This window comes from Eurosta solidaginis, chromosome X (genome assembly GCF_040869045.1).
Source record: "Eurosta solidaginis isolate ZX-2024a chromosome X, ASM4086904v1, whole genome shotgun sequence".
In the NCBI taxonomy this organism is placed as follows: domain Eukaryota; kingdom Metazoa; phylum Arthropoda; class Insecta; order Diptera; family Tephritidae; genus Eurosta; species Eurosta solidaginis.
In genome coordinates, this window is record NC_090324.1 from 38710972 (window position 1) to 38735752 (window position 24781).

The following is a 24781-nucleotide window of genomic DNA, read 5'->3' on the forward strand; positions in this document are numbered from 1 at the left end:
TGCGGTAGTATGCATTGAAACTGCAAATACACTACAAATATTTAGAAACCCACATTAAGAAATATTTTTAATTACGCTGTCTCTGGCAACTCAAATGGATTGCTGCGATCTCTCAAAATTTTCCTTTTGACCTTCTCGCAACTTTCTTCTTCCTATAACATAAATGCCACAACTGCTGATTCCATTTGATGTCAATAAATTTGTTTATTTCTGTTTAGATGCACAAAACAATTATTTTATAAAATTTTGCCAAAAAAATTAACATCAAAATTGCCGGTTAACCACAAAACAGCTGATTAGAAACCAATACGGTTTTATGACACCAATTAAAATCAATATTGGTTTGTAATACCGACAAAACGCAAAGCCGACTTGGATTCCATGACAGCCCTGACAGTCTGAAACACCTAAAAAAACTCCACGTCTCAGCGGTTCATCTCCAAGTTTAAACCGTAGTATCGAACAACGTTTCATCAAGAACAATGAGATGATATTAAGAAAAATTTTAGAAGCTGAACAAGGAATGATTGAACTTTTCTGCAAAAAGCTTGATGATAAATTTAAGGAGTTGAAGCTCGATGATAAATTTGAGGAGTTGAGGTGTGTGTTTAGCGAGATAAGCAGAAGAGTAACTATCTTGGAGAATGCCTTTGATCGCATCGGATGCATTGAAAGCGAGATAGCCGACCTAAAACTGAGCTTATCAAAGCATGAATGCCAAAATGCTGCATGCGACGTTCTAGTATACCCCTTGAGGAAGGAGAAAATTTAATCAGCATATATCACCATATGTGCTTCGATTTAAGCATGCAACCGCCCCATTAAAAAGCATTTTTCGACCACGAAAGGTAGATCATAGCACAACTGATCCAGCTGTTATCATCAAATTTCAATCGCCGGCTGATAGAAATAAATTGCTGCGAACAATTTCTACGTTCAGGCGCCAAAACAAAAATGATACAAATATCAAAGGGCTACGACTAGTTCACGTGGGCATAAATTTCGATGCACCGATCTTTGTAAATGCATCGCTGTCAAAGCAAAGTTATGAAATCTTTAAGGCTGGTATCCGTCTTAAAAAAACAAAAAAGGTTTCCTCGGTTTTCACAAAAAGGGGTTTGGTACATATCAAGCGTAAAACCAACAACCTACCCGAAGCTGTACCGGACCTTAATTTTCTTGATGGCCTTGGAGGAAATACAGCCGAAAATGAGAATGAAAACTCCTTTCGAGAAGACGGCGCTCTGGCTCCAAACACCGTTCAGGAATATCACCAAGGACCAAATTGATCCTCTCTATCTATGTATCGCATTCGGTATACCACTCTATTTCTTTTTTATCTTTTCATCTCTTGTCTTTTTCATGGCTTTCAATGTCTTAAAATGTGTGAACATGTTGCCGTTAGTGAATTGTAGTGAAAAGCATTTACGCTATTGCCTTTATAATGTTTGGTTCCGCTTGTGAGTTGTCTCTTCAAAGTCAAAGTCTCTTCAAAAAGCTCAATGAATTGAGATGTATGTGTGAAGGTTCCGATATTGATATCATATGTATTTCTGAAACATGGTTTTCTTCATGTCATAATAATGACCTAGTGAAATTAAACTGGTACCAACTTTTCAGGGCTGGTCGAGGTGGTCATGGTGGTGGTGTTGCGATATATGTTAAGAGTGCATTGTCCTGTAAATTGTGTTGCAGTTCTAGTCCTGGTGATTCTGTTGAATATGTGTTCGTAGATGTGTTTTCCTAAAATAAAAAAAGATTCTTATCGGCTGCGTATACAGACCAAATCGCCAAGTTAACTTACTTCTTTCTTTGATTTTCTTCAACTGTTGCTATAGAATTATGCAAATATTATCATCGCTGGTGATTTTAAGAGTAATTTGCTAGTGGATGCCAGTTTGAAACAGAGTATGGAATCCCTGGGACTCTTTCCCACCAACTGACCAACGCATTTCATAGGCTCTAGTTCCTCACTCTTAGATTTATTCTTCGTGAATTATCTTCAGAGAGAACTTCAGTACACCTAACTATCCACATCTAGCTTCTCTAAACACGACTTAATATTCTTAATATAAGACTTTCAAACGCCAAGCAAACCATGTTCGTTTACTTATCGGGATTTTAGAAACATTGAATATTGTTCCCTTGTCGAATCAGTTCAGTCGGTCGAGTGGAACACGACTCGTACCTTGACATCGGTTGATCGTCAGACAGAGTTCCTCCAGGACAACATAAATAGGCTATTTGATGATCATGTTCCAGTAAAACTAAAAGTATGCAAACATAAAAGTTGACCGTGGTTTAATGCCACCGTTGTGTGATGGTAGCGTGCTCCGCCTACCACACCGAGAATCCTGGTTTCACGCTGTAAAAAGTATTTTAAGTATTTATGATGATGGCAGGATCGCCATGTACAAAGTACACTTTTAGATTTTAAAAGAAAATGTTTTTTGTAGGCGCTAATATTCAGCGCTGACATCAGATTCATAAATCTTCTTTATTGAATAAATTCTTTCCTATTTATACAAAAGTTATTAACCTATACATATATACATTCTTACATTAATAATTACATACTAGAGGTGCATGACTCAATAGTGAGGAACGCTTTGTTAGCGAATTATTATATTGACTTACATATTGTCAATATGATTCCTACTTGGGCAATTTGGGTATGATGCATTAATGCATTGGTGACTTGGTGAACGCGAATGAACTTATGGTAGTTACCTGGGTCAATGAATGTATGTTTGTAATGTTAAGCGTGTTTGAAATGAGGTGAGTTCCACGCGATACTACACCATCGGCCTTTTAAGTGAGCGTATATAATTTTATGCTTAATTACAGACGGTCACTCCAATTTCACTGTGATAAGTGGGCGGTGTTGTTTCATTTTTCGTTGAATGACCCAGTCAACTTGCTTGGTGTTACCAATTAATTTTTTGCATTCAGTTGTAATTTATGTCACTGTGGTAACTTAATATTATAAGTTTATATGTTTTCTTTTTGCTTTTATTCGTTTGCATTTGCTTTACATATTATGCCCGTTATGCTCATTCTCGCTTTTTCATAATAAGCTGACTTTTTCTATTTTTTTTGTGTATTTAATATGATGAGTAATTTATTATTATTCTTTTTTTTTTGTTTGTTTTTTTTTGCACAGCCGACCCTTAAGAGCGTCGACTCCCTTAAAAGTCGGCATGTGAATTAATGGTAACTGGATACCAATATGAATTGTTTGTTTTAGCTTATTGACGAGTAAATTGGAATTCTATTGTTGAAACTGTTTTTTTTGTGTTGTTAAATTATTGTGAGTCATTGGCATATTTTATATTGGGTAAGCATATTCTTATGGACTATTATTTCCTTATTTTGTAGGTAGGTTAAAAGTAGAAATGTTTCCTATTTCTATTTTCTAATCTATTTAGAATGAAAGATATTTTCTTATTAGTAAAAATATTTTTCCTAAAATTATGACCTCTCTAAAACTAGGTTTCCTAACTGTAGAATCTCATACTTATATATATTTCTTTAATTATTTCTATTAGATAACATCTTTTCATTGTTATTTCTTTTCATTAGGGTTACATTAAACTTAGTAAAAAAAATCTGTAGCTAATTTATAGAAATTTATAATATGAAATATGTAACTAATTTTGTAGAAATTTAGGAGCTGTTATTGGCGGAAGAGCAATGTAGTTTATATTAGTGGTAGCAGTTTAGCTAGTTAGCGGAAGGAGGGTAGAGCGGATGCAAAATTTATTCGATCTTTTAATTTATTTTTCTTATTTTTCCCTATTTTTCCTATTTTCCAGCAATATCTTTGATCTTATATGTCATGCGATTTCTGCGGCGGCCACCAAGACAGAATAGTCACGACTTTTATGAAGAATTATTTTAGTTTTTACCGGGATTTTCACATGCACAACCTCTTTGGTTAATGCAATTATTTGATCTTTGAGAACTTGTGTACCTTTTTATTATTTTTAAATTTGCCTACTGCAGTAAATATTTAATTCTTAATCACCAATCTGTCCCTTAGGACAACTGTGTTTTTCCTTATAAATTTCAAGTCCTGGATTGCCGGCATTTCTTGTATGCCTGGAATATTGTCCTAAGTCAATAACTTCCTCAACAATCTGGTTGCTTGATAATTTTTCTACGCTACTATAATTCTATCCTAAGATGAAAATTAGCACGACTAGTCTTTTGATGCAAATTTATAGAGCGCTTTAACATATATATATATATATATATATATATATATATATATATATGTAGGTTCTCTTTGTGACTTTTCTTCATTTTTGTTGTTAATATTGGCTGGTTGTAAAAACTTTTTTTTCATATGTCCACTGACGCAAATTTTACCAGGGCTGTTTTATAAATCTTTTCCTTTGACATCCTTCAAGGATGTTATTTTGATAACTTCCATGGAAACTATTACTTTGAGGTATGCAAATTACTGATTTGTCATTAAATTTGGGCAAGTCTAATGAAGCTGCCTTTAAGGTCGTTTGCGACATTTTGAGGGTTAATAATTGAATTGTTTTTCGCTCTTCCTCAGCTTTGGTTTTGGTACTAAAAATAGAGTTCTTTAGATAGGAGTTTGAACGGATTTTTGTTGCCTATATATGAATTTCATATATTTTTTTTAGCGTCATAGCTATTGTGACGATCAATAGCATGCATGCGCACATTGTAACTGCTAACCAAACATCTGGAACGTTTGGCGAGTTTTTTGTATCTATTTCTGTTGGTGGTTCATATTTAACTATCCTGTTCTCTGTTTCTGAATTTTCATTTCCTACTTCGTAGCCAGCTATGGCTATCATGATGCCTTGCGCAATCTTTGTCCACCAAGTCATGTTCAAAATTTTCTATACTTTTGTGAGAAATTAATTAAATTTAATTTTTAATAAAATTTTTGATTTTATTCTTTATCCTTGTTTATTTAGTTAACGCTATTATAGAATAAAAAAATTTTGTTTTTAATGGCAAAATTTGTTTAATTTAAAAATTTTTAGCATTTTTTTTCAATTTACAAAAATATTTTAAAAATTAATTTTTATGCATTTTGCTTTTATTATTTCTCCTTGATTTAAAGATCTAAGAGGGATTTTGTTAATTTTATTTTTCCTTATTTAATTAATATTTAAGAAACTGCTGTTTAAAATTTGTTTCCAAAATTTTTGATTTTCTTAAAGAGAATTTTCTAAAGTTAATATTTTTAACATTTCTAGTTTTCTTAAAATTGAAAACATTTTTTTTCAAAGAATTGTTTAAAATAAAATTTCATGTTATTATTATGTTTTTTTTTCTCTATGCCACATTGGGCTTCAATCTTTTTCCCTATTTTTTGGATTAGTTTGTGTCATGTTCAAATCTGACATCAAACTTTTTGTAAAAAGAAGTTTGCTCATCCTACCGTAAAAAAAATCCTAATTTTGAATTTTAATTTTTAATAAAAAATTCTTCCAAATCATTGTTTTTTTTTTAAATTTTAGTTGAAAAAATTAATTTTTAATATTTTAACATTATAAATTTGAAATATTTTCTTAATTTTTAATTAACATTCCTGATTTAAAAAAAAAATTGCCTAAGCAAAAATAAAATTTTTGCTAATGGGTAAGCGTCCCTAAGGCCGCTCAATTTATTCTAAAAATTTATATACTTAACATACGTAAAACTCGTTGCCAATCTTTTTGCTAGTTTTACTGCTCATCTGGTCCTGCTGATTTGCTATTGTTGGTCTCCGGCCGTCAGTCAGATATTATATCTATTCCACCCTTTTTTATGCGTGGTAATTGCGGTTGCTGATTGCCATGAATTATGCCCTTTGTTCTAGTATATTGTCTTCGTTTGCCTTTGTTCGTTTTAAAATTCAAATCGGTTTGCCTTTTTGGTCTTCCATATCGCTCTGGTGTGACTCAAATTTTGTGGCAGGATCTTTGAGATCTTCTTCGATATATTTTGCTTCAGACTGTCAGGATTTATGTTAATGAAATCCTTTTGACATTGCTTGATCAGCAATTTTGCCTTAAATGTTGAACTGGCAGGATCTTCCTCCAGATAATCCTGCTTTACGACAGGTTGTTCTGACCAGCTAGATCTTTAGCAGTTTTGCCAATTATGATCTATACTTGCAGGATCGCCATGTAAAAAGGATTTTAAGTATTTATTATGATGGCAGGATCGCCATGTACAAAGTATACTTTTAGATTTTAAAAGAAAATGGTTTTTGTTGGCGCTAATGTTCAGCGCTGACATCAGATTCATAAATCTTCTTTATTGAATAAATTCCTTCCTATTTATACAAAAGTTCTAAACCTATACATATATACATTCTTACATTAATAATTGCATACTAGAGGTGCATGACTCAATAGTGAGGAATGCTTTGTTAGCGAATTATTATATTGACTTACATATTGTCAATATGATTCCTACTTGAGCAATTTATTTCTGTTGGTGGTTCATATTTAACTATCCTGTTCTCTGTTTCTGAATTTTCCCTTCCTACTTCATTTAAGTATGGCTATCATGATGCCTTGCGCAAGCTTTGTCCACCAAGCCATGTTCAAAATTTTCTATACTTTTGTGAGAAATGAACTAAATTTAATTTTTAATAAAATATTTGATTTTATTCTTTATCCTATGTATTCCATTTTACTTGTTTATTTAGTTAACGCTATTATAGAATAAAAAAAATTTTGTTTTTAATGGCAAAATTTGTTAATTTAAAAATTTTTAGCATTTTTTTTTCAATTTACAAAAATATTTTAAAAACTAATTTTTATGCCATTTTGCTTTTATTATTTCTCCTTGAGTTAAAGATTTAAGAGAGATTTTGTTAATTTTATTTTTCCTTATTTAATTAATATTGTAGAAAATTCTGTTTAAAATTTGTTTCTAAAATTTTTGATTTTCTTAAAGAGAATTTTCTAAAGTTAATATTTTTAACATTTCTAGTTTTCTTAAAATTGAAAAAATTTTCTCCTTGATTTAAAGATCTAAGAGAGATTTTATTAATTTTATTTTTCCTTATTTAATTAATATTGTAGAAAATGCTGTTTAAACTTTGTTTCTAAAATTTTTGATTTTCTTAAAGAGAATTTTCTAAAGTTAATATTTTTAACATTTCTAGTTTTCTTAAAATTTAAAAAAATTTCTTTCAAAGAATTGTTTAAAATGTCATGTTATTATTAGTTGAAAAAATTAATTTTTAATATTTTAACATTATAAATTTGAAATATTCTCTTAATTTTTAATTAACATTCCTGTTTAAAAAAAAAATTACCTAAGCAAAAATTAAATTTTTGCTAATGGGTAAGCGTCCCTAAGGCCGCTCAATTTATTCTAAAAATTTATATATTTAACATACGTAAAACTCGTTGCCAATCTTGTTACTAGTCTTACTGCTCATCTGGTCCTGCTGATTTGCTATTGTTGGTCTCCGGCCGTCAGTTAGATATTATATTTATTCCACCCTTTTTTATGCGTGGTGCTCGGCCTGAGTGCGTCTGGAACCGGCAGTGGGTAGGCGCACACGGGTCGATCTCGGAATGGATGGGTCACTCAAAGAAATAAATAAGAACACAAAGAGGATTCCCTCGTTATAAAATAATATTTAATTAGAGTGTAAGGAAATATAAAGAGGATACAATATTACCTTTGCGTATAACTTGACGATGGTGATCCTGGTCGATGTGAACTGCTTGGCGGTTAATCGAGAAAGAGGCCGGTTGTCCCGTTGATGACAACCGCTAAGCCGCGAAAAGGTCCTATGGTATTAAGGAGGGGAAAAAAGCCACGCACACAACGACCCCCACATATACGTGCATGGGTGCTGACAACCTGCACACACACGTGCATGTGTATGAAACGCATGAATGTGCATGCATGCACACAAATGCGGCGTGAGTGTGGGTGGCTAGAAATATTATTAAAACGTTAGGGAGGGGCGCCGTCAATCAGGTAAAAGTTAGGCATTGGGCCTAAACATGCCGCCCCCTTGCGGTACGCAACATCACAGTCCGCCAAGGATCACCGACCGTGAAGAAGAGAAGAAAAAAAAATTAAAAACTTATAACTAATTGTATCTAACTTAACATAACGCCGGCCAGTCCGCCGGCTTGGCGGCACGCAAAATGGTTTGCGTAGTGTGCGAGCTTGGTTGCTGCTGCCTCGGTCATTCGCCAATTTTCCCGTTATGGTTTAAGGCCTGAGCCAGGTTTGCCTAGAGCTAGGGATTGCGAAAAGAAGTAAGAAGATATACGTGTTCATATTTCTTGCCGTTTATTACAAGTTCATTGGAAATTAACAAGCATAGAATTTTGTATGAAGAAAATTCAAGAAAAAATAACTTATTGTGGTGATACAAGATTTTAAACGCACACCTCCATTGTGAATTCATACAAGTGGCGAAGGTTTGATAGAAATGTTCACAATAGTAAACAGCTTCGAGCACCTGTTCAATCGTTGTTCGATTACCTGAATCATTAGCTCACCAGTGGTATATTGCTTTATTTACATATTTTAAAATGCCTGCATAGCTGGTGGCTTCAATTTAATCTATAAACTTGATTTTAGAAATGAATATTAATATGTAGTCTGATTTTTGGTAGACAAATTTAAAAGAAAGCTGATTTGAAACAAATGTACAATTCATGGCACTTCAATTTAATAACGGCGAGCAAAAGAAAAACAAACCTTTATTCCCTTATCTGGCCATTCGCGACTGCCGTTCTCCCTGTCAGCTATTATTTGACACGTAGGTATGGCAATAGAGGAATCGAACGATTTTTCGCTGGTACGAATTCACAATGCAAGTCTGTTGCAACTGTGTACACCAAAATTCAATAAAAATAACAAAGTATAAAAAATTCATTTGTTTCGGTCGTTACCGAACATTTTGACGTTAGGCCTTGGTTGTGCCCGAGAGTACCCAACCGAAGATGGTACTCTGAGCCAGCAAAGGGCCAAACGTGGTGGGCAGAATCCCCGGTAATATTATTTCCGCATATACATCTGTTCCTAGGATGAGGGGGATCGGCGCGGATGCATGGAACTGCGGATCCGCCAGACCGAGATGTGCGTACGGGGCTGCGATGGCACTGTCGATGCTGGTTGTGGGTGTCATGCGCCGAAAATTTGATACGACCGCAGCATGGGTGGCAATTCTTTTGTTTTGTCCGTGTCTTCCTCGGATACGCAGCAGACATCCTGCTTGCCCGCCAATGTTGCTGGTAGAAGTTGGAGCTCCTGGGCGAGCTCATCCGCAATCACTGTGGTGGGGGAGCATCCATCGATTAAGGCCCGGACGAGGTGTAGCCGCCCCCCTGCTTCTATTTTCACGACCGCGGTGGGGGTGACCGCTACCGTCGGTATCATGGTGGCGGTGGCAGCTGAATGCGGGGCTAGGAGCCCTGCCCGGAAGGCGGACACTGTGGTGAGTTGTAACGATCCGGATCCGTTGCGGCGGTCCTGCGGCTGATGATGGGTGTGAAGTCGTTGTGGCAGGCGAAGAGGCCTTGTCTCCGCTCTGCGGTCGCGCGAAGATCGTCTCCGTGGGGGGTTCCTGGGTTGCCGGCGAAGAGACCGGGTCTCCGCTCGGCCGTTATGTGTATGGCGCTGTGCTGTCGCTGTCCCTTGTTGGAGCCGCTTCCTCTCGTGCTGTAGAAGTGGTCGAAATGATTTGGCTGTAGGCGGTATGGTCGGGCGAAGAGACCGCGTCTCCGCTCCGGTTCGGCTGGCATCTCGGTTTCGGGGTGGACGAAGAGGTCCAGTCTCCGTTCCAGCGTCCGACGCATATAATGAGATTGAGTCATCCATCCGCTCTCGGGGTGAATCTAGCTCCTCTTCCACTTGGATGCTCCATGGCTTGGAGCAGGCTTCTCGTAATAGCTGCTCCTCTTCGTCGATCGAGGCGATGTGCAGCATCGTGTGGTGCTTCTCGTCGCACCGTTTGCATCGCCCTTGGCTCGGGCACGCGTTAGAGCGGTGATCAGGCGCCAGACAATTTCCGCAGTAGCTTTCGCGAATGGTTACGTAGAGGCGCTCTTCTGGCCTTTTCGCCCGAAAGGCTGGGCACAAGCGGATAGGGTGTCGCTCAAGACACACTCGGCATTCCGACGAATAACGCGCTGCGTTCGTGGCAGCATTACGTTTTAAAGCGGCAAAACGACCCATTTTCCTGAAAGGAGTGAAGTAGGTTTCAATGGGTCGGGTCATTGTCAAAGTGCAGGGGCGAATGGTCCCCTTGTTGTATGGTTGAGATTTGAGAAATTTTAGTAGCGCGTGCGTAGGGGGCAACCATCTGTAGCAGTATAAAATGTTCGTATTTGGCGCACATCATGTGCATGGCCTCTTTCAACGCACGTTATGTGCCTGGGTCTTTAGTGCCTTATTTCGTTTATTTTGTGTCACCCGCTAGCGTTTTAGTTAGCCACGGGCACACTAGTGCTGCAGAAAAATGAGCATTTACGATTTTTTAGTTCGCACATTCTGGTACCGAACCTGGTAGAAAGTGTGTAGCGTGGGTTCTTTTGAGTAGCTGTTATTTGTGTTGTTGATGCTAAAAATCAACAACTTCCCTGCCCGCTCCAAAAAAAATATGTTTGGACAGCAAATTGTATGCTATGTAAAGAAAAAATAAAAAATTAAAAAATCTTCGTTTTGGACGAAGAGAAGAATTTGTAGAATGAATAATTTTTTTGTTTTGTATTGCCCTTCACTTATCTCTTCAACTTTTCCCCAAGTACGCTTGTAGTCCTGTTTTATTGATGGCCTTTAGCAAAAGGCACGGTTCTTGGCTCCGATACCGATTTGCCAGAAACGGGTTTTTGGGTACCCGTTTGCATCTTTTTATGCATCCCTAATACAATGTACATTTAAAACTCGGCATATATATGTACATACGTTGGTACAAGTATATGGGCAGTCAGTGCGCGGACTTTACCGCATTGGTAGATTGTGTTGTAAAGGAACGATACTCTATTTCAGTTTTAGATACTCATGCACTTTGTACCATTTATTACAACCCTGTAATGTAGATATATACTCATAGATCCTAAGAACAAATGTCAAAATGAATTACTTCCTTTTTCTACTACTTGCAATAAATACTTTAACACAACAGGTTATGGGCCTTATGCCACGTGATTAATTAATACGAGCAAAAAGTTTTTCGCGATAAAATGTTGTCTTCTTCGACTTTACCTGCGTCATTTCACTTGGAAAGGCTACGTGGCAGGGAGAATTTCGATGTATGGAAGCGACAAGCAAAATCCTGTCTCGTAATTAAAGGAGTTTGGAAAGTGGTCGAACAAGGTATTGCAAGCGATAAAGACGTCGACTTGAACGAACGTGCTTTAGCTGAGATCACGCTCATGGTTGATCCTAGCAATTTTGGACACATTGCGAGTGCCAAAACAGCTAAGGAAGCGTGGACCGCACTTATGAACGCGTATGAAGATACTGGACTAACCAGAAAAGTAGAGCTGCTAAAACAGTTGGTTAACATTAGGCTCGAAAGTCATGATTCCATGCAGGAATATATAAACGACATCGTCATGATTGCACTGAAGGTGAGAAATACAGGGTTAAATATCGACGACGAATTAGCTGCTTCATTAATGTTAGCTGGATTGCCTAACGACTTCAGGCCATTGGTAATGGCAGTCGAAAACTCTAAAGAAGAACTAACCATAGATATGGTAAAGAATTTACTTCTTCAAGACGCAAAATTTGATAGTGTTGATAGAGAAAAAGCTCTATATTCAAAGCATAAAAAAAGCTTTGCCAAATTTCAATGTCACAGTTGCAAAGCCACTGGACACTACTCTAGAAATTGTCCCAACAAAACTAAGAAGAAGAATAACACAGAAAATTGCAGAAAACCAAACGAAAGAGGAGATGTTTTGTTTGCAATGAAGGCGAGCAGTCAAATAAATAACAACTACATTGACAATAAATCGCGCGCAAAGCATACAGAAAAAGTGAATATCAAAAACAACATTTGTGAAGGTTGGTATATTGATAGTGGTGCAAGCAATCATATGACCAACAACTACTCACTATTAAGCAAAATACATGATGTTAAAGACAAAACAATTGTCGTTGCGAATAATAATGAACTTTCTGTTGAGTGTGCGGGGGAAGTGAGTTTGTCTCTCTGTAAAGAAAAGGAAATCACAAAAGCAATTGTCAAAAACGTGGAATACGTTCCAAATTTGTGTGCAAATCTATTGTCGGTTCGTCAAATGACAAAGAATGGCAATAAAGTGTTATTTGAAGGCGAAACATGCAAAATTTATAATAAAAGCAATAAAGTTATGGCAACCGCCTCGATTCACAATAATTTGTATCGACTAAACTGTGTAGAAAACGATAAGGAAAATAAAGTGTTCCTTGCAAAAAGTAGTCCAAAACTATGGCACCGCCGAATGGGGCATATCTGTAATATCTCTTTGGATAAAGTGCAAAAGTCTAGTGTTGGTATTAATTTTAATAAACCTAATGCTGAACCGTGTACTGTGTGCATAAAAGGGAAACAGACACGAAAGCCTAATAAAAACATAGGAACACGATCCAATGATTTTCTGGAAGTAGTGCACTCAGATGTGCTGGGACCTTTGCATATAAGATCCTTCTCTGGTGCTCGTTTTTTAGTTTGCTTTGTAGACGATTACTCTCGAAAGGTTTTCGCTTATCCCATGAAACACAAATCTGATGTATTTGAAAAGTTTAAATGTTTTAAAGCCATGGCAGAAAATCAGTGCTCAAAAAATATAAAAGTTCTGCGTACAGACAATGGCAAAGAATACGTAAATGAGAATTTTAAAAAACTTTTGAGGCAGAGCGGAATTATTCACCAAACTAGCTTTCCGTATGCTCCAGAGCAAAATGGTGTGGCGGAAAGAATGAACCGCACGTTAGTAGAGCGGATTCGCTGCATGCTGATCGATAGTGGTTTGGATGAACGTTTTTGGGCGGAAGCCGCTGTAACCGCTGCCTATTTGACGAATCTTGTACCGTGTAGAGGCGATAATCGTAGCCCTAATGAGATCTGGTCCGGAAGAAAGCCAGTACTAAAGCACTTACGAGTCTTTGGATCTACCGCTATGGTTCATATTCCAAACGAGAAACGGCACAAACTAAGCCAAAAATCGATAGAATGTATCATGGTAGGTTATAGCTCTGAAAGCAAGGCATACAGGTTGTTCAACCCAACCAATAAAAAAATTGTCATTAGCAGAGATGTTGTGTTTTTAGAAACACAAAATAAACATAACGTCAATGACAAATATCTATTGGATCTTAGCCATGTAAACGATGTCAATTCAGGAGAGGATGAAAGTGGTGGTGAATTGACAACAGTTGATGAAAGTGGTGGTGAGTTGACACCAGTTGATGGTGATACGGATTCTGATGACGATTATCATGACTCTATTGATATCGCAAGCCACGATGAAGAAAAAGAGCAAAACGTTGATCAAGTTCGTCGTTCCGAAAGGATTGCAAAGAAGGAAGCAGTGTCGCATAACTTATGCGCTTTCGTATCAAATGATCCGGAAACATTTAAAGAAGCACTATCTTCTACCAACTCAAATGAGTGGCAAGATGCAATGCAAATTGAAATAAATTCGTTGTTGGCAAACAATACATGGACGCTCGTCGATCTGCTACCCGATAAAAAGGCAATTCAATCCATGTGGGTATATAAAACAAAGAATGATGCTCCATTATGCAGAAAAGCCAGACTGGTAGCAAAAGGCTGCGCGCAAAAAGAAGGCATCGACTATTTTGAAACATTCGCTCCTGTGGTGAGATACGAGTCCATACGGTTCTTAATAGCATTGGCAGTCAAATACGATATGGTTATACATCAGATGGACGCAGTTTCCGCCTACCTGAATGGAACATTAAAAGAAGAGGTGTTCATGCAACAGCCCCAGGGTTTCAATGATGGGTCAGGTAAGGTGTGTAAATTATTAAAATCAATTTATGGTCTCAAACAATCGGGGCTTGTCTGGAATGACACTCTCAATCAAGAGTTATTGAATATGGGACTCACTAGAAGCGATGTTGACCAATGTATATATTTTAATATATCTGATGGTAATATGTTATTTATTGCAATTTACGTTGATGACGTATTAATTATGTCAAATGCACCAGACAGGCTGCAATCTATCAAAGAAAATCTTTCAAAGAAATTTAAAATGAAGGATTTGGGTATAGCAACAAATATATTGGGTATTAGAATAAGCCGTGGTGAAAATTTCGTAAAAATTGATCAGGCACAGTATATATTAGATATATTGGAGCGCTTTGGCATGCGCGACTGTAACCCAACTTCAACACCAATAGATTGCAACCAAAAACTATCGTATAATATGTCGCCATCGAACGACAAAGCTAAACAAGACATGTCAAAAGTTCCGTACATGCAGGCAGTGGGCTGTTTACTTTTTGCGGCTCAAATCACTAGACCGGATATTTGTTACGCTGTCAATGTCCTAAGCAGGTATACTACAAATCCAGGAAGGGCTCATTGGGAAGCTGCCAAGCGTGTCATGCGGTATCTGAAAGGCACAATCGAAAAGGGTTTAGTGTACACAAAGTGTGACGATAACATAACAGGGTACTGTGATGCAGACTGGGCTGGGGACACTGACGACCGGCGTTCTACCACCGGTTATACATTTATTTTTCAATCAGCTGCTATATCGTGGAATACCAAGAGGCAAAAGACAATCGCGCTATCAAGTACAGAAGCGGAATTCATGTCTATAGTAGCAGCCATCCAAGAGTCGATTTGGCTTAAGCGCCTAGAAGCCGAGTTAACCCCAATACATGAGAATTCAATGATTTTGTTTTGCGATAACAAAAGTGCCATCCAAGTAGCATCAAATAACTCGTATTCGCCCCGAACTAAACACGTAGACATAAAATCTAAATTCGTTCGTCACTCAATCGAACTTAAGCAAATTCAACTAAAATATTTGTCAACAAAGGAGATGGTCGCAGACATCTTAACAAAGGGCGTTCCTTCTACGAAGCTGGAGCAGTTCGCTATCAAAATTGGTTTACTTCGCAAATTTTCGTACTTTATTACATATAATATGCAAAATGCATGAGCAATAAAGAAAATAGTCGTTCAGGAAGGGTGTTGTAAAGGAACGATACTCTATTTCAGTTTTAGATACTCATGCACTTTGTACCATTTATTACAACCCTGTAATGTAGATATATACTCATAGATCCTAAGAACAAATGTCAAAATGAATTACTTCCTTTTTCTACTACTTGCCATAAATACTTTAACACAACAGATTGACCTACCTTTTTGAACCCTTTTGCATTTTCTACTACGTCTACGTCTTCTGCTACCAAAATTTAGATTCTACCAATATTTCAGTATTTTCGCACTGAAAACGTATACGGCGATCATTTTTAAAGTGTCTAATTGCCAAGCCCACCCAACTAACATTAGGAGGGGATAATGATTAAAATCCGTCAATTTTTTAAAAAATTTGTGAACAACTTTAAACAAGAAATGAATTTTTGATAAGATAATATAGCAAATATTTTCTGCGCTATTTTTCTCAGTTTTTTTTTTCGTGAATAATTTAAACGAAAATAAAAAGTTTTACGTAAACGATAACATGCCGAAATCGGTTATTTGGTGGCAGTATTTTGGGTACTTGGGAATATTCTTGCTGTGATTAGACGTTTTGGTACATGTTTGTCAGTATTTCACACTCACGATACAGGAAAAAAGTGAGTATCGTATAGGCATAAGCTATGTAGATATATACAAAGGTACATGTAATTTTGTCTTGTTTACGTGTTTTAAAGGTGTCATTTCCTTGAAATGCGTGTTATTTGTTTTACAATACATTAATAATTGTTTGGTACAAATATGAACGGTAGCTGTTGTTTTCTTGGTAAAAATTACCAACTACTACTATTTTCATTTTTTTTGTGTCTACCAACATTTTCCTCTTAAAAGGTTCGCGTACTGGTAGATATTTACCGGCAGCAAAGACAAAAAAGAGAAAAAAAAAATGCTCGGGAATATTCATACACACATACGTATATTGAATGGAAACTCCCATGAATTGGGACAACGGGATGACATCGTACGATTTTTTCCCGTTGCGTTTTCTTTCATCTCCTAGAGCGCGAGGCGTGCGTACGCATATCGAGACAAAAAGGTAAGTGCTTCATAAATTGGGAATTTGATTATTAATATATTTCTTTTTATTAATCAATAAATTTTTCTTCTTTTTTTTTTTTTCTTTTCAGATGTAAATTTGGATGGCATATTTCCATGAGTAGACGTAATTATCCAAATGCAGCTAAACGTTCCCCGTGTTAGATAGTCCGTGGTTTCGTACAGACACCATATCGGCACCTAGTGCAGAACGGCGTGATATTAAACGCTCAATAGATTTCTTCTTAACTCTTCAGGACAATGAAGGTAATTTCCCTGTAGCACTGGAAGATCTTAAAAGTGGCCGTGATAAACGCTTGGTCCATTGGTGTTATGGTGCTCCAGGCGCAGTATATTTACTAGCTAAATCATATTTGATTTTTAAAGAAGAAAAAATGTCTACAAACATTAAGACGGTCCGCTGACTTAGTGTGGAGAAAGGGTTTCTTACGTAAGGGGCCCGGTATTTGTCCTGGCCTTGCTGGTAACGGTTATGAATAACTCATTTGGATTTACCGATAACACAATTTTTTTTGCAAGTGAAAAAATATTGTATATACATATTTTATAAATATGTATGTACGTCTAATAATTATATCCATAATATTTCATAGAAATTAGAAAATAATTAATTCCATTTACATTACATGGGCTTGCCATATTTGGCAGGCACCAGCAGCACACCAATGCCGTGAGAATACAAGCTGGTCTCTTTTCAAGCGGCCGGCGACGTGCAGAGCAGCCTGTGAAGAACTTCTTGACTTACGGGCAACAATCAGGTAACCACGATCTCAGATCGTTACGCAGCAATTTATTTTTCAATTTCACGATTTCATTCATGACCCCTTAGATAGTACGTTTGTATTTCGATTTGTTGCCGCTAACACAGTGTTTACGCGATATCGTTACTGAATCTTCATCATCAGAAGATTCTGGCGATTCCTATATGCGTTTGCTTTTTGGATGTATATATTTGCAGGATTTGCCTAGACGACAGTGACCGCGCATAAAAGCTTTACATAAGCCGCTGTTTAAATCTCTGTCTCTGCTGCCACCTCCCTTACGACTGTGCCTTCCACCACCGCCTGAGCGCAAGTTGCCGCCACCACCACCACCACTACTACTGTTGTTGTCTTGAAAACTGGAGCCTGTACGCCAATTCCCTCCATTGTTGTTTCGACTTTGATTGATATTGCTGTTACTATTGTGATGTCTGCTATTACTCATATTATTGCGTTCAAAAGCATTTGCCGATGTCATATTTGGTGGCATAACACGCGGCCCCATCATGCCCATTGGCCCAAAGCTGGGTCCATTATTGAACGCACCAGGCCCTGGCCCACATTGTGGGCCGCCTGAATGCAGCTGCCATGGTGGCGCATTACATGCCGGTGGACCGAATGGACCTAATAAGTTTTGTTGTTGTACTGCGTTTGCAGTCATTGCACCCATTGCTAAAGCACCATTGATGTTGCCGCCCGGCCAAACTGGTGGCAGTTGTCCTCCGCCAACAGCAGCTGCTGCAGCCGCTGCTGCTCCTACTGCTGGTACTGGACGTGGCATTTGCATTTGCGCTGCCAGCATATTGTTTGTGGCAGCTCCGGCATATTGTGGCATAAATCCGGGATATGGATTCACATTGTTTGCAGTTGAAGAATTTACTTGTGAATTTGTCATTTTGCCACCAGCAGCAAGTCCGGTATTGGAGAGATTACTTTCCGCGTATTTGGGTGAACTTTTCGGCTCGGGCCATGGCATGTTTGTATAATCGCTTACCGCATCTGGATTGCCAGTTATATCTTCAAGTGGTATGACTGGTATGTCGTAGGAGAAATGTGGTTCCAGTTCAGCTTCCGCGGGCGAATCAGGTATCATGCTGTGTGTGAAGTATAGTGCACGCAATGTTGTTTGTTCACGCTCGGCTTGCACCTTACGTTGTTTCGATTGATTACCATTTGGATGCGGTGGTACACTATCGACTTCGATAAGCGGTAGACGCCATTCAGTTTGCGGACGCATATTATCCTCATGTGTGAAACCGCGTCGCGCAATATTAATGGCATCGCGTTCGCTATAGCGTTCCAAATTCTTCATATCCATAAAAGATTGAGGCTTTGTAACATTTACGCGCTCATTTTCGTCCAGCTCAAAGTAGCGTATTTGCTCGAGGTGCTCCTGTGCGCGCCACGTTAACTTCTTTTTTGGACCTTTACGTCTATGTAGCATTAGTACACCTGGTGGTCCGTTCGGACCACAACCAGGTCCGGGTGGTTTAGGTACTTCATCTCCGTCGGACACTTTAATTGATTTGGCAGTGGCATCTTCCTCCGCATCACTACTGCCGGTGATATCGACTGAGTCGCCGACGACGTTAGTAGTTGTGTTGCTGGTGTCAGTAGAATCAGGATTGGTGCCAGTGCCCGTATCGGTGCCGGCACCGCTATTTGTTTTATTGGCACTTTCATCCGCCGCCTTTTGTTCACGCAACACCTTTTGTTCAATATCTTCTTTAACCTTCTTTAATGGAATATCGTCGTCATCATCAGTGCTATTTCCACCTTTATCGGCTCCATCTGAATCTTCTGACTTGTTATGCTCTTTGCTATCATCGGATTTGTCTTCTCCCTTCGAATGTTCATCCAATGTGTCTTGATAAAATTTCAAAGGAGTCACCTTTTGAGCGTCGGGACTGGTGGGTGTTCCTGGTTCACCGTCTTTGTTTTATACAGGTGATTGTGTAATGGAGCGTTTACGTTTTGTTACTTTTTTAGGTCCTGTCGCCGCCGAGAGAGCATCAGAGAAGAGATTTGTCTCGACGAGTGTTTGAATTTTCTTTGGTGCAATTAATTTGATAGCGCCAGGTTTCTCATTTGCCACAGTCAGATTATTGATATCGATCTTGGATTTCTTAAGTGTTGGCGAATCGGCGACACTGGTAGGTGGTGGTGATGGCCGCTTCAGCGATGAAGGTAAGCTTGCCGGTATGACCGTACCTGGTGCTGATGTAGCAGATATTGGTTTCTTTATGCCTTTGCGCCATGGTGGTGGTGGCGCTTCCTCAGTTAAGCCATGTGAACGAAATTGTGATTTATAGGTTTTGACAGTTTTTGCCTTTTCTGAATCACGTCTTATTTCAATAGACATCGAAGCCTTCTTCGAGGGTATTGTTATTGAAGTTGGCTTCGCTGAGTCAGCAGATTCATTTTCATCTTTTGGTTTCTTTGGAATGGGACCAAGTTTATCTATGGAAGGTGGCACTAACTTGGCAATAGTTTCTTTATCTTTCTCAGCTTGAGTTTCTTTTTCACGCTCCTTTTCTTTTTCCTTATTTGTTGACAACGATGATGATGAAGTTGAGGACAAAGATTTATCCTTATCTCGATGCTTTTCGTTTGAGCTTGACAAAGGCTTGGATGATGATGAAGTCGAAGATGATCTATTTTTGCTCTGGACACCTATCTGCCGGCAGTGGATATGTACAATGGGGAAATATTTCTATTTTATGTATCATCCAAACATTGAAGATGACGAACTCATGTCTCTTCTGTGTTGCAGTGGAATTATAAAAAAAGTCATATTTTTACGCCAATCTCCCATACTTTTCAAAATTATTCAACAGTGTAGAATATTTTTGTGTTGAAAAAGTTTTGTATGATTGAAGATGGTGGTTATAATTTTTATGAATTTGTGTTGATGTTTTTGCTGCCAATAATGTATAATTTTGGTAGCTGGTAGCATCGCTCAGCACTACTTCGTGTTGGCTTGGAATTGGCGCTTGCTGAGTTTGTATTCTCATTACTTGGTGTTCTGAAACCTCTTCTTGTGCCGATTGACTAACTGCGGCAGGTGTGATTGTTGTTTGTTTCGTTTGTTGTGGTGCTGAGATCGGCATCGAACTCAGTGGCTCTGATTCGGAGAAATCAGTATCGGTATATTCACCATGAATGCTCTTTTTACGTTCTACCGTGCGCTTATATTCATTCAATTCATCATCGGTTACATTATCGAATGGATTCTTAGCATATGGTGCTTTATAAACGGCCGCATTATGTTGATAGCCACGTTGTATGATTCCCTTGGAGGCGGCGCCCATTAGCACGACATGATCGCCAGCTGGTGAAACGGTGGCCTCGTTAATACGATTAGCTTCGTCCCATGTAACACCCTCGAGTATGTGTGATTGTGGACCTGCGGATATTTTATCAGCCCGTCGATTATCTTTAATCAATGGCTGTCTGCGTTTAAATTCTTTTGGATTTGTGGCAGATATCGAATCTGCGTTAGGTTATTGCTTGGCCTCGTTCCTTTGGCTGAGTGCATCTGCGTTCCGTGGCAGACCCTGAGTCTGCGTTAGGGTTCTGTTGTCCTCGCTCGGGGTGAGTGAGTGAAATGGGGTTTGGTTTTGAAAATTAAAAATAAGTGTTTTGTGGCAGATGGGGATCTGCATTAGGGTGGTTGATTGGCCTCGGTGGGCGAGCGCTGGGTTTTGAAATTTTGAAAATTTAAAAAAGATTATGGGCCTAGTGCCTTTGTGTTCTGTGGCAGACCGAGGGTCTGCGTAAAGGCTTTGCTGGTATACTCGTTATGGAATAACGAGTGAGTGGGATGGTTTTTTTTTGAAAAATGAAAAAATAGAATTTTATTTTTTTTTGAACGGAGGGATGTGGAGGAACGGGGGGATTGTTAAGCGAAGCTTTTGGTCCTCGCACAATCTATCTCCGTGGGAAGAAGGATCAGTTTGACCAAAGGTCGTCTGACTTGATCCTTCTCGGTTATGAGGTCGACTACACGTACTCGGTTATCTTCGCCGGGGTGTACGTTGACGACTCTGCCTAACCTCCATTCGTTGGGAGATAAGTTGTCCTCTTTGATGACAACTAGATCTCCCACGTGTATATTTTCTTTGGGATGCTTCCACTTCACTCGTTTTTGAAGTTCGGATAGATATTCCACCTTCCATCGCTTGCAGAAAGTATGATGGAGGGCTTTGGGTTTCTGCCACCGATTTATCATCGAGGCAGCGCTGTCACTAGCATCTGGTTCTGGCGGAGCCAGTAGGTGGCTGCCCGTTAGGAAATGTCCTGGGGTTAGTGGTTCCAGATCCGTTGGGTCATTCGGCTCTGGACTGAGTGGGCGCGAGTTGAGGCACGCCTCAATGCTGCACAAAATGGTTTGGAACTCCTCCATGGTGTACTTATGGGGAGATGCGATCTTTTTGAAGTGGCTTTTGAAGCTCTTCACTCCCGCCTCCCACAAGCCGCCCATATGTGGAGCAGCGGCGGGAATAAAATGCCAGCTTAATGCTTGATGGTTGTACTTTGAGACTGTTTTGTCTCGGCTTTCGGCCAGAAAGGCTTTGAATTTCGATCGTAGAGATCTGGAAGCTCCGACAAAGTTCGTACCATTGTCGGAGTAGATGTTCTTCGGACATCCTCTTCTCGCGATAAAACGCGAAAAGGCCGCGAGGAAGCCTGGGGTACTAAGGTCACTAGTGGCTTCTAAGTGGATGGCCTTAGTGGAAAAACAGACGAAAAGGCATACGTAGCCTTTTGACAGTCGACATCCCCTACCGCGGTAGCTTTTCATGTCGAAAGGCCCTGCAAAGTCTACCCCGGTATTGGTGAACGCGCGGGTAAAAGTAGTCCGCTCGCAGGGAAGGGTCCCCATAAGTTGGGACTGTGCCTGCTTTCGGTGAATAATGCAGGTTTTGCAATTGTGGATGATGGCTCTGATCATGGTATTGATATTCGGTATCCAGTATTGGGTTCGGATGAGACGGAGCATGAGGTGGTTCTCGCCATGAAGGGAGTCATGATGAGCCATCATAACGGTAAGGCGAGACAGCCTACAATTGTAAGGCAAGATGATCGGATGACGCTCATTGTATGACATGTCCTTTGAAGCCCCGAGACGCCCCCCTCTTCTAATAATATCATCTTTGTCGATATATGGGTTGAGTGACAGTATTTCACTCTTTCGATCGATAGGTTCCCTATTTTTCAATTTTAAATATTCTGTCCCGTAAAATTGTTTCTGGCAGACTCGTATTAATGCTTGAGTCGTTGCCTTAATCTCATCGGCTGAGATTATACACGACCTTTCGTGGAAAATTGCTTTAGTTTTTGGGTGAGTTCGTTTATAAAATCTCCTAACATAGGATAGAACCTTCAAAGCCCTGGGTAAATTTGAAAAACGGTCGAGAATATCTACATGATCTACCCTTGTCGTGGCATATGTTTGTGCCCTCTTCTCCTCAACGGACGTTTTGTTTTCGGTCTCTTGTGCTGGCCAGTGGGAATTGTTTTCTTGCAGCCAAGAAGGTCCCTGCCACCACAACGAATTGTTGACCAACTCTGATGCAAGTAGTCCTCTGCTTCCTAGATCCGCTGGATTAGATTCCGAGTCCACGTGAAGCCAGTCCTTGCTACCGACCATATCGGTGATCTTAGTGATGCGGTGTGCGACGAAGGTTGACCAGGAGCAGGGCGGCTTTCTTATCCATGCGAGTACGATGGTTGAATCCGTCCAGAGGTGAACTTTTGCTGGTCCCAAATGAATGTTTCGGAATATTTACTCCATGATTTCTGCGAGCAGCACAGCGCCGCAAAGTTCTAAACGTGGTAGTGAGATGGTTTTCACTGGGGCTACTCGGGTTTTGGCTAGCAAGAGATTTGGGAAAATTTTATCATCCCTTTTTACGCGCATGTAGATTGCTGCTGCATATGCCTTTTCCGATGCATCGCAAAAACCATGTATTTCGATGTCGTCCTCGGGCGTAAAATTTACCCATCGCGGTATCCTAATGTTATCTATTTCGTTATAGTGTTGGGTGAAATTTTCCCACCGTTCTAAGGTAGTTGGGGAGACAGGTTCGTCCCACCCGGTGCCCTCTAACCAGATATGCTGCATTAGTATTTTTGCCACTATGACCATTGGTGCAAGCCAGCCTAAAGGGTCGAAAAGTTTGGCTATAGCGGATAGGATTACGCGTTTGGTGATGTTCTTGCCACTCTCTAAAACTCCTGCGGTGAAGTAAAACATGTCTGAATGCGCGTTCCATCGTATTCCGAGCGCCTTCACCGAGCTAGCCTCTTCGAACGCTAGGAAGTCCTCGCTGAGTAGATCCGTTTTGGGGATGTCCTGAAGGATTTCCTCACAATTTGATGTCCACTTGCGCAATGGAAAGCCAGCTGAGTGTAATGCATCGCGAATCTCGTTTCTTGCTTTGATAGTTGACGCTATTGTATGCCCTCCAGATAAAACGTCGTCGACATACATACTTTCGCGTAATATACCCGATGCTATTGGGTGGGTATTTTCTACATCATCAGCCAATTGTAGAAGTGACCGTATCGCGAGGTAGGGGGCGCAGTTTACACCAAAGGTGACAGTCTTTAGTTCGTAAAGACTGATGGGTTCGTTGGGGGATGTTCGGTGGACAATTCTTTGAAATTTGGCGTGATTATCGGTCACCCAAATTTGCCTATACATCTTTTCTATGTCACTATTAAAGACAAAGCGGTACAGTCTCCAACGTAGAATTAAAATAGGCAAGTCTGCTTGGAGCACTGGACCTGGGTGGAGTATGTCGTTTAGACTAATGCCATTTGCTGTCGGACTTGACGCGTTGATGACGACACGCACTTTGTTAGTGGTACATTCCGCTTTTACAACGGCGTGGTGGGGCAGGAAATAACTATCGGAATCGTCGGATGGAATGTTGTTTTTGATTTTTCTCATATGTCCAAGCGTTTCGTATTCGGATAACACCCGAACATATTCTTTCCCTAACTCTTGGTTTTTCAGTAATCGTCCCTCATTTCTGAAGAATTGTGAACATGCGCGCTTTAGGGACGGTCCTAATTTAATATTCTCAGGGTAATGCAGCCTGAATTGTAGCGAAACGGTATACCTCCCATTTTCATCACGTTTTGTCGTTTCCTTAAACAGCTGCTCACAATACCTTTCTTCTTCATTAAGCATTTTATTTTTGGGGACATTTTCTACTTCCCAGAAAGCTTTTAATTGATTGTCCAATGCAACCTCGTTATAAAATGACATGATGCTCTTCGTTGGACTCTGTCTCTTTGGCCAAAAGTGTATTTAGTACATTCTTTTTCAGACCGCTCAGTATAATTTGGGGATATATGTCTCCTCCAAGTATGAGGTCTCCGTCTTCGTTGATGTAGAACCTCTTGTCTGCCAACACCAAGTCTGGGAATGCCTGCATAGTCATGGCGTTGATATGGCAGGATGGAAGATTCCCAGTGAGTTTGGCTAGGACTAGAACGGGTGTAGTCAGGCTGAAGCAGGCATCCACTGGTGAACGTAATTCAATTTTGGATGCCTCTTTCACCTGAGCTGACACCGCATTTGTGATGCCTGAAACTTGGGCATGCATTTTTCTCGCTGGCAAATTGATTCTGCGTTTCAGTCTTTCAGTTATAAAGGAACATTCAGACCCTGAATCAATTAATGCCCGTGCGGAGAAGTCGGTACCATTATGGCGAATGTGTACGCGAGCAGTTCCTAATAGCACGCCTGTGCTGGAATTGGCAT

At 39.4% G+C, this 24781-nt stretch overlaps 2 protein-coding genes across 2 annotated transcripts; both read right to left on the reverse strand.

Moving 5' to 3' along the window:
* Positions 1-17164: 17164 nt before the first annotated feature.
* On the reverse strand, positions 17165-19759 carry LOC137234861 (serine/threonine-protein phosphatase 1 regulatory subunit 10-like). Its single transcript, XM_067758224.1, is given in 2 exon segments — positions 17165-19677; positions 19756-19759. Coding segments are annotated over 2 exon segments (2517 nt in total).
* A 43-nt stretch (positions 19760-19802) lies between these two features.
* On the reverse strand, positions 19803-24283 carry LOC137234862 (protein hu-li tai shao-like). The gene is made up of 2 exons (XM_067758225.1): positions 24181-24283; positions 19803-20497 (listed from the first exon to the last, which is right to left on the reverse strand). Exons 1-2 carry the CDS (start codon positions 24281-24283, stop codon positions 19803-19805), a joined length of 798 nt encoding a protein of 265 aa, XP_067614326.1.
* Positions 24284-24781: the final 498 nt, after the last annotated feature.

Excerpts from the sequence above, each read along its gene's own strand:
- LOC137234862 (XM_067758225.1), bottom strand. The coding sequence starts at position 24,283 with ATGTCATTTTATAACGAGGTTGCATTGGACAATCAATTAAAAGCTTTC. Across the intron at positions 20,498-24,180 it reads TAATGAAGAAGAAAGGTATT|ATTCGATATCTGCCACAAAT; the intron begins GTGAGCAGCTGT and ends AACCTAACGCAG.